The sequence below is a fragment of the Pyrus communis genome, chromosome 13 (genome assembly GCF_041283825.1).
Source record: "Pyrus communis isolate YQ-2024b chromosome 13, ASM4128382v1, whole genome shotgun sequence".
Lineage (NCBI taxonomy): Eukaryota > Viridiplantae > Streptophyta > Magnoliopsida > Rosales > Rosaceae > Pyrus > Pyrus communis.
The window spans coordinates 19420325-19430311 of record NC_142577.1 but is presented as its reverse complement, the minus strand read 5'-3'; the positions used below and the strand labels follow the sequence as shown (position 1 = coordinate 19430311).

Genomic DNA, 9987 nt, shown 5'->3' with positions numbered 1-9987 from the left:
TATAATGTTCTGCTACTTAATCAGTTTGGTAGTTTTCAAAAAACTGAATATGCGGCTTATCGACGTGGTAACCACGTATCTCTACTGATTGAAAACAATCCGGGCGGATGTGGTATAACCGTCTGATTGAATATTTGACAAGTCAGGGTTATATGAACAACGAATTCTGACCATGCATGTTCATAAAGAAGTCACATTTCGGATTTGCAATCGTTGTAGTTTATGTTAATGATATGAACCTCATTGGGACTCTCTCGAGAATCGCGAGATTTTGGTTCATTACGCAGTATTAAATGAGGTTTGGAATATGAATAAGGTGGTCGTTGATGATGCATTTGCGTACTCAATAGCTACTGACATCATGTTTAGCGATGACATTGAACCACGTTCCGTCAATGAATGCCGACGCAGAACTGATTGGTCAAACTAGAAACAAGCAATCCAGGTTGAACTCATTTTGCTCGCGAAACGTAAAGTGTTTGGACTTATCGTTCCTACACCACCACGCGTGAAGCCCTTTGGCTACAAGTGGGTTTTCGTGTTGAAACGTAACGAGAATAATGAAATAGTGCGATACAAAGCACACCTTATAGTGCAAGGCTTTTCTCAGCGCCCTGTGATTGATTATGAGGAAACGTATTCTCCCGTAATGGACGTTATAACGTTCTGCTACTTAATCAGTTTGGTAGTTTTCAAAAAACTGAATATGCGGCTTATGGACGTGGTAACCACGTATCTCTATGAGGATCTAGATATGAAAATTTACATGAAAGTTCCAGAAAGACTTCCATTGACTGAATCAAATAGTTTTAGACCACATAACACTCTCTTAATTAGGTTGAGGAGGTCACTCTACGGATTGAAAACAATTCGGGCAGATGTGGTATAACCGTCTGAGTGAATATTTGACAAGTCAGGGTTATATGAACAACGAATTATGACCATAGGTGTTCATAAATAAGTCACATTTCAGATTTGCAATCATTGCAATTTATGTTAATGATATGAACCTCTTTGGGACTATCGTAGAGCTTGAGGAAATTGATGTACGCTTGAAATCGGAATTTAAGATGAAGGATCTTGAGAAAAATCGATACTGTCTCGGCCTGGAGATCGAGCATTATTCGGATGGAATCCTAGTACATCAATCGAACTACACCCAAAAGGTGTTGCGTCATTTTAATGAGGATAAAGCGCAAGCCTTCGAGTACATCCATGGTCGTTCGGACTCTAGATTCTAAACGAGATCCCTTTCGTCCAAAAGAGGATGAGGAAGAGATTTTGGAACCCGAAGTTCCTTACCTAATTGCAATTGGGGCTTTATTATACTTGGCTTAGTACACTAGACCCGACATCTCTTTCGCTGTTAATTTTTTGGCAAGATATAGCAATGCACCCATACGCAGGCACTGGAATGGAGTTAAAGACATTTTCTGCTACCTCAATGAATTTAGGCTTGTTCTATATCGGCGAATCTCCGAGTGTTGCAGCCCTTTATGGTCCTCGGATTGATTCTTGCCTTGTTGGTTACGCAGATGCTAGATATTTGTCTAACCATATAAGGCACATTCTCAAACGAACTATGTCTTTATCGTTGGAGACACTGTTATATCTTGGAGGTCTACCAAGTAAACACTAGTTGCGACTTCGTCGAACCATGCTGAGATTCTCGCCTTACATGAAGCATCGAGCGAGTGCTTTTGGCTGAGATAAGTTATGGCACATATTCAAAGCACTAATGGTCTTACATCAGTCGTTGACCTTCCTATAACAATTTTTGAAGACAATGCAGCATGTACCGAGTAGTTAAAGAAGGGATACATCAAGGGAGACAACACCAAACACATATTACCCAAATTCTTTTACTCACACCAGCAGCAGCAACATCAAAACATTGCAGTCAAGCAAATATGTTCCCAAGACAACCTGGCCGATCTCTGCACCAAGTCATTGCCCAAGTTTACTTTTCAGAAGCTCGTCCAAGGAATCGATATACGTAAATTATCTGAGTTGAATCGCTTATAGTTCTCTTATTTAGAAGTTATATCTAACTTAGGGGGAGTATCTAGAAGCGTACTCACATGATCTTAATGTACTCTTTTTCCTACGATTAGGAGCATTTTTCCCACTGGGTTTTTGCTACCTAACGAGGTTTTAACAAGGCACCCATCCTGGGATGATCATAGTCCGTTGAGTTCATTACTTTCGTCCTATTTGACGTTTGTTTTAGACATTATACATACTTCTCATTTTTCTCCTTAGTCTATGGGGTTTCCCCATGCCTTGGGTTTTACCATACCGAGGTTTTGTGAGTTTTACTACAAATGCATACTTCACTTAAATTTGAGACTCTCAATCACTTTCACTTAAATTTGAGACTCTCAATCACTCGTTGTGCCGATGACTTCATCAACTATTCTACTTTATCTGCTGAAGATCTGATGCGATGGTTTGTTGAGTATTTACACACTCAAGGGAGAGTGTTGCAGTCATATTTAGAATAGGAATGTGATTGTGTAAATCCTAATAAATATGCGAATCTATCTTATATTCTTATTAGGAATTTATTACCTATTAAATGTTGTAATCCTAAAGAGAAATGTTTTTACCTATCCTATTACTATAAATAAAGGAACAAATGGGTGAATCAAACACACCTCACAATTACACATCTCTCTCTTATTCTCCCTAATTATGGTCGGTCCCCTCTCTCTCTCTCTTTTTAAACTCTAGATCGTTCAATCAAATAAACCTACAACACGTCCTATATATTTCCTGCAAAATCTTTTATCCTAAACGAAAGTTTCAACAGAGTTATCAATAATAATAATAATAAAAAAAATACTCACATGCTATATAGTTCAAGACCGGAAGCGCCGCCAAAGTTCAGTTCCAAGGTGACCGTTAGGTTATCTATTTTTACATTTTTTGAATTGTACAGAAACAGATCCCCTTAACACCTTTTCCCTCCATTCAAAATTTTTAACTCTCCTCTCTCCTTCCCCCTCGCTCACAGAGCAACCCCTCCGCGGCCCCACCACCAAATTTCAAGAAACGAATGAACCTCACAAAACCCTAGCCTTGTCCGTACAGCTCCACCGCCCATGGCGATGAGCCCCAACGACCGACCTAAAAAGAAAACCTCAACACCGATGCAAGGCCTCGTCGGCTTGATCCGCGAGTCCCTACCGCTTCTGCCCCCGCGCCGGGACGACGGAGGAGGTGGAGGAGGAGGGTTTGGGGGCCTGGTGGGGAAGGTCCGCTCCAGCCTCCGTAATTCGCGAATCGGACTGTTATCCAAGTCTCCTGTTCGTGCTCTTCCTCCGGTTGCTTCGAGAGATGACGCACCGCCGATTCGGTGGCGCAAAGGCGAGTTGATTGGTTCCGGTGCCTTTGGCCGGGTCTACATGGGAATGAACCTCGATTCCGGAGAGCTTTTCGCTGTGAAACAGGTTTGCCTGCTTCTTAATTTCGAGATTGAATTTGGTTTCTTAGTAATGGATTTGGCAGTTTGACATTTTTGTGTTTGTTACAGGTGTTGATTGCGGCAAATAGTGCTTCGAAGGAGAAGACACAGGCATGATTCTGATTTTGCATACATTTCATTTTTTTTTTTAATCAAAGTTTTAATTTTTCTTGGGCATTGCTTAGTTTGCATTCCTGAGTACAAAAAGTTGCGATTCATTGAATTAACTAAGCATTTCAGCGATACATTTTTATTCTTGGTTTGACTGCATATTAATACCTTCATTCTAATGTTAAAAGTATTTTAGAGATGCGTTTTCACTGGTGAACACTATTTTTCAGTTTGAGACTAAGTTGTGAGCACTAATTTTCAGTTTGAGACTAAGTGACTGCAGTTTCCTTTTCTAATTTAATTAAATCAGGCTCACATTCGAGAGTTGGAGGAGGAAGTCAAGCTTCTTAAGAATCTTTCACATCCAAACATTGTTGTGAGTACGATTGTCTTTGTTATTTCATGGAAGTGATGGTGAAGGTGATCACTTACTTTCTTACTGTTTCAATGTTGTTCTTTAGAGGTACTTAGGGACCGCTAGAGAGGAGGATTCTTTGAATATTCTATTGGAGTTTGTGCCTGGTGGATCGATATCGTCCCTCTTGGGGAAATTTGGATCCTTTCCTGAGTCTGTAAGTATTTGTTACTTCTAAGTGATTGACCTTGGGTGTTTGGGGACATAAATTTTACATCTTTCAATTCGGGGTTCTAGTTAGTTTAACTGGATGAAACTTAGCGATGGAATAATTAAGTCATAATTCATTGGTTGATTGTATCATTATGTTGAATGTGCAGGTTATAAGAATGTACACAAAGCAGCTGTTACTGGGTCTTGAATACCTTCACAAGAATGAAATTATGCATAGGGACATCAAGGTATCTCCCCATTTCAATTGTTTAATGTTCACTTAAGAGTATGAATTGACCTCTCTCTCTCTCTCTCTCTCTCTCTCTCTCTCTCTCTCATTTAATAACGGGCATGCTTCATACAGGGTGCAAACATCCTCGTGGATAATAAGGGGTGTATTAAACTTGCTGACTTTGGTGCATCAAAGAAAGTTGTTGAACTGGTAATGACAGTTTTATTAGGTACTATGGATAACTGACTTTATTATCTTTTTCATGCACATCAATAGCGAGTTCATTTGTTGATACAGGCTACTATAAATGGTGCCAAGTCAATGAAGGGTACTCCATATTGGATGGCTCCTGAAGTTATTCTCCAGACTGGCCATAGCTTGTAAGAACTACTACTCACTTTTAGAGAGTTGACTATTTTTGATAATTTCATTGCTATTATAACGGTTGTGTAATCGTTTGTCAACCTTTTAATGCTCTCTGCATTACCCTATAATTTTAGCCAAAGGTTTTTCCAGTACCAGTCAAGGGGCAAGGGTGGATCACAATTCACGTCTTTCTGAGACTTTTTTTAGCAGTCTTGTGTGTTCCTTCCAGGACATGCTCCTTAAGAATACTCTCTTAGAAGTTCTCCTAGTTGAGCAGCTATATTAACTAGATGAGGTTCACTAGCGTTGATTTTTTGTATTCAGTCCGTTTACACAAAAAATAATACAACCTGTTGGGAACATTTCATCCTAATCTCCAATTAGAAGCATGTTCTCATGTATTGCATGAGTTGTCCCCTTTTTGTTAGTGAGGGACAACAGTTGGATTCAGCTACTCCCTATTTCTGATGCTTGGACCTCATTGGTTTGAATATGTTTTTTTTAGCTCTGCTGACATATGGAGTGTTGGATGTACTGTGATTGAGATGGCTACAGGAAAGCCTCCATGGAGCCAACAGTATCAAGAGGTAACACTTCAGGCTGCTTTTGCCAACAAATAGTTTGATTATTGTGTCTAACGTGACTAGAATTTTTCTAATTTAGTGTGGTTTCACCCAAGAGGTAGCAGACTGAGATTACGAGTTTCCCTTTTCAGGTTGCTGCTCTTTTCCATATTGGAACAACAAAATCTCATCCACCCATCCCTGAGCATCTCTCTGCTGAGGCAAAGGATTTTCTGTTAAAATGCCTAGAGAAGTACAACTATGAATTCTACTTTTCCCTAATTTTTTTTCATATTTATGGGCTAAACATACTTAAGTCTGTAGATAGAACAGCAGATATTAAATTTTTACAAATGTCATCTATTTATATTTTCCTTTACTCTTACACTCCATAATTTGGTGGCAGGGAACCTTACCTAAGGTCTTCTGCGTCAGAGTTGGTGCAGGTAAATTTTAATGGCATATAACGTTGCATATTATTTCATAGTGTAATTAGGCATGGGGCATTAGCTGCATTACATACATGCGGACGTGTCATAGCTTTCAATAATAGAGATTTTACTTCATAGTTAGTTTTCTCAAGAATTGGACAGTAAAATTAAGAAATCTTGTTCTTCAAAAAGTACAGTTGCATGTGAATGCCTGTTTTTTTTTTCCTTCTTCTTTTTCACTAATGAGATACTATCTGTTGGTCATGTGCAGCATCCATTTGTCACTGGGGATTATCAGGAACCTCGTCCAGTAGTTCGTTCTTCATTCATGGTCGGTATAATTGATTTAGATTTACTGGCTCAACTATTACTTAATAACAACCATACAATTAGTTAATAACTAGTTTTATCAGGAAGCTGGAAACGAGAAGGCAGCACCTGGGACAGATCTTAAGAACTTGTAAGTCTTTTCATTTAATCGTTTTGGAATTCTTTCTGGTTGCCTTTCTAACTTTATCACCACTACAGTGTGAACCCTTCGATCAGAAGGTCTACCTGTGCCGGCTTGAAGGATATTTGTGATATGGGCACTGTAAGGTGCTCAACTGTATATCCAGGGAATTTTTCAGGAGGGAGCTCCCGCTGGGGAGCTACTAATAACTATGATGATGACATGTGTCAGATTGATGATACGAATGACATTGTCTTTGGTTCATTTGCAAAATTGAGATCTGTGGTTGGACCTGACGAATTAAACAAGGTAATGAACTTTTTTCTTGTCCTTCTAGATCATTCAGAGTAATAAACTTTAATTATGATGAGTGATTTGCTTGTTTGAAATAGAGTTTCAATCCCATGTGTGAACCAACTGATGACTGGCCATGCAAGTTTGATGAAAGTCTGGAACCGGAGAGAAATGGAATTAACTTCTCCCCTTGTCAAACAATACATGAGGCTTCGGGCAGCATTGGAGCATCTCAAAAGGTGGAGACAGAGTTCACATTTCCTTCCGGGCCATCAGCAGTTGAGGATGATGAGGAAGTTACAGAGTCAAAAATAAGAGCCTTCCTAGATGAAAAGGTACTATGTGTCTGCCAAGTTCTTTCCTGTGCCATGTAGTGGTCAAATCATTCAACGATGCTATGTTTTCTCAGAATGTGTGGCAGGATTCTAATGTTTTAAACTTGCACCTTGAACCTAATCAGGCCTTAGATCTGAAGAAGATGCAAACACCTCTATATGAAGAGTTCCGTAGCTCATTCAATGCAGCTGGTTTTGGAAATGCAGACTGTGAACATGTTTCAAAGCATCTGAACTTACCTCCGAAAAGTAAGTCACCGAGTCATGCGCCTAGTAGAAGATTCTCTGCTGCATTTGATGCTGCAGGCCCTGGGAAACATACAAGAGATGTATCAAATGCCAGTGGTGTATATGACCGAGTTTTGCAGGAAATTCAGCCACCTCAGCTTGGTGAATGGAAAGAGCTCCCTCATGATCAGAAAGAATCATTTAGTCTAAGGTTTGTCTTTGATGTTTGATGCCATTCTGTTGGCTAATGTCCACTCTTCTGCTGTAACTCAATGGAGATGGGTTTAATTTCAGTGCAAGCTTTTCTGATATGCAAAGAAAGTGGAAACAGGAGCTTGATGAAGAGCTCAAGAGGAAGCGAGGCAAGTTTTATTTTGTATTTTCAAGAAGTTTTATTTTGGGGATGGCATTTATGCACGAAATTTTGGTCTTGATTAGTATGATCTTATCTTACTGGAACCGGCTGGATGCAGAGATGATGTGGCAGGCTGGTGTAGGAACGAAAATGCCATCTCCAACCAAAATTCTAGGTCGTCAAAGAGAGCCGCTACGGATGGTTTTTCCTGGAAAATGAAGTGTATGTATGTACCTCACTTGTATCTATTTTACCATGATATAGAAATAAGTTATGCTTTTCGACGGGGAGCGCTCAGTATGCACTTGGCAGGGGTGTTGTCCAGTATTACATTGGTCACCTTGCCCATAGCAGGCCGTGCAGCCTCTTGCCTGCTGCATTTTGTCTCAAGCAGCTCAGCCAGAAAATGTCACGTAACCAGTGATATGTATTGATTTAATTTCTTGTGGCCTTTGTATCCTACGGCGGGATATGAGACATGAAGTATTGAGTTTGTGTGAATTATATAATTTGAAATATATTGTATGCTGCAGATGCAGCATTCTTTTCTGCTCTCTCTCTCTCTCTCTCTCTCTCTCTGTGGGATGATTTTTTCAGAACATTTTACGAAATTCAAATTTCTTGGATCAAATCGGCGACGCTGAAGCCACAGCATTTCAAATTTCATGTGTCTTGATTGTGAAAGGGGAAGAAACAATGAATGAATGTAGGTTCTCAGCTTGTATAGATAAACAAACTGAGCCCAAACCTCAACTTGGATCATTTTATAAAACAAATCATTGGCCCAAGTTTGACTGGCTTTGGTTTATAATCCAACTGTGAATAGAACAAATAAAGGAGTGCAGACGGAGAAAATGAAATTGAAAATCATTTCGCTTAGAACAACGCTTAAGTCCATTCTTTTAATATGGATTAGTCATTTAATTGCACATGTCCTTTTGATCCAAGTCCACTAGACCCGTCAAATTAACCCATTAGATTCTTAAGGGATACATTCAGTGTGACCTCACCCACCATTATAATTTTGATACACTCACTCACCAACACATTAAACCTATTGTGTACCCATTAAGACTTAAGTACTCATTTGGATGGGTGGGACCAAATACAGAGGGTTGTCAACGTGTGTTAGTGTATGGCCCCAAGAGAAACTTTCACAATCTATTACTTGATTGGTTATAAATTCATCATGCATAGGGTTGTCTATGTCTGTGTGTGTATGCAATAACTCACAAATATAGGCGCACACCGGACGGTCTTTCCACTCGTCAAAGTATGAACCTAATTCCTCTAAAAACTTCAAATGTAAAACAAAGGATCCAAATGGTTAGGAAATAAAAGAAAACAACATATCAAAAATGAGAGACAAACTTGCAACGTGAGATGCCCAAAAAATCTGAATGTAGGAAAAGAAGAATTTGTAATGGCGGGACTATAATGGAAAGGGATCATCTCTAGATCCCTTCCTCCTAATCTCTTTCTTCTAATCCACCAAGTTCGAGAATCCGAGCCGTTAAAATTTAAACCAACTGCTACAAACAGGGGTCCACTTTAAAAGTTATAATCATTTTCGCTGTTTGATCAAATTTCAAAGTCCTGAATCCCCGAACTTGATGGATTAGGAGGAAAAGATCCAGAGAGAATCCCTTTCCGACTATAATAGCAAGTGTCCGAATTGCAATTTCCTCATGCTCGCTACCGACATATAAGAGCTTTATTTGTCCCAAGGAGCCTTCTTGATTTTTTTTCTTAGAGAAAGAATAAATATGTTTGTAAGCTTTCGAAAATGAAAAACATGTTGCCACTCAAAAGTAGTACACGAGAACGATCCTTTACCTATATTTGTTCAAATATCTTCAAATGATGAAAAGTGTTCCAAGTGGAAAACTTTTACCTCGTTTTAAAAATGTTAACTTCAATTTTAGATGAAAATCGTTGCATCCTATTTATTGAAGGGATAGTGATATTCACACATTCATTTTTATTTTTCACACACCGTTGTTAATTTTTTGTCATTGATCTCCAATTCATTCAAGCCGATGACTAAACATTAAGAGAAATGTGTGAAAAGTAAAAATAAGTGGATAGAAAGCAGCACTACTGTTATTGAAAATGCAAGAAGCATGGGTTGGTGAGAAATTATAAATGTGGGTAATATAGAAACATAAAAAATTAATCCCCTGCATTGTCCCCCATTGCTTCCCAAGTTATGCATGAAATTGACCATTGGACCCCTCCCCCACCATGATTTTCCCTCCCAAAAAATCATAAAAAAAATCTCTGAAAGTTCCCTTTGTTCCCCAGACAAGTAATTTAGTCTGTGATCGAGCAAATGGAGCAATTTAGTAGGTGAGTCAAAAAACGAAAGCTTTTGAAAGTCTCCATTTTCTTCGACCTTTTGAATATTGCATGGCAGAAAGTTTATGGATCACGGAAAGAGCGTATGGCGGAAAAGCAAAATTCTTGAATAAGTGGCTGAATTTTTGAATGATTACGAAGGCATGAAAAAGATTGTTGTCTTGTATGAGGTGGGCATTCTTTCTTCTTTCTTTTGTTGGTAAAGAAAATGATGACTTCTTGGTTGTGA

At 39.0% G+C, this 9987-nt stretch overlaps 1 protein-coding gene across 1 annotated transcript; it reads left to right on the top strand.

Moving 5' to 3' along the window:
* Positions 1 to 2888: 2888 nt before the first annotated feature.
* LOC137737929 (mitogen-activated protein kinase kinase kinase NPK1) lies at positions 2889 to 7956 on the top strand. Its single transcript, XM_068477517.2, has 17 exons — positions 2889 to 3452; positions 3536 to 3577; positions 3888 to 3953; positions 4039 to 4149; positions 4313 to 4393; positions 4510 to 4587; positions 4675 to 4757; positions 5249 to 5330; positions 5459 to 5559; positions 5713 to 5752; positions 6009 to 6068; positions 6151 to 6197; positions 6266 to 6497; positions 6581 to 6817; positions 6943 to 7256; positions 7340 to 7407; positions 7519 to 7956. The coding sequence occupies exons 1-17, from the start codon at positions 3105 to 3107 to the stop codon at positions 7617 to 7619; spliced, it is 2091 nt and encodes a 696-aa protein (XP_068333618.2). The 5' UTR covers positions 2889 to 3104; the 3' UTR covers positions 7620 to 7956.
* The last annotated feature ends 2031 nt before the right edge of the window (positions 7957 to 9987 follow it).

Bases quoted from the DNA above. Each gene is read 5' to 3' on its own strand.
- LOC137737929 (XM_068477517.2), top strand. From the start codon at position 3,105: ATGGCGATGAGCCCCAACGACCGACCTAAAAAGAAAACCTCAACACCG. The intron at 5,331-5,458 runs GTAACACTTCAG...TTCCCTTTTCAG, and splicing joins GGAGCCAACAGTATCAAGAG to GTTGCTGCTCTTTTCCATAT. The intron at 6,818-6,942 runs GTACTATGTGTC...GAACCTAATCAG, and splicing joins GAGCCTTCCTAGATGAAAAG to GCCTTAGATCTGAAGAAGAT.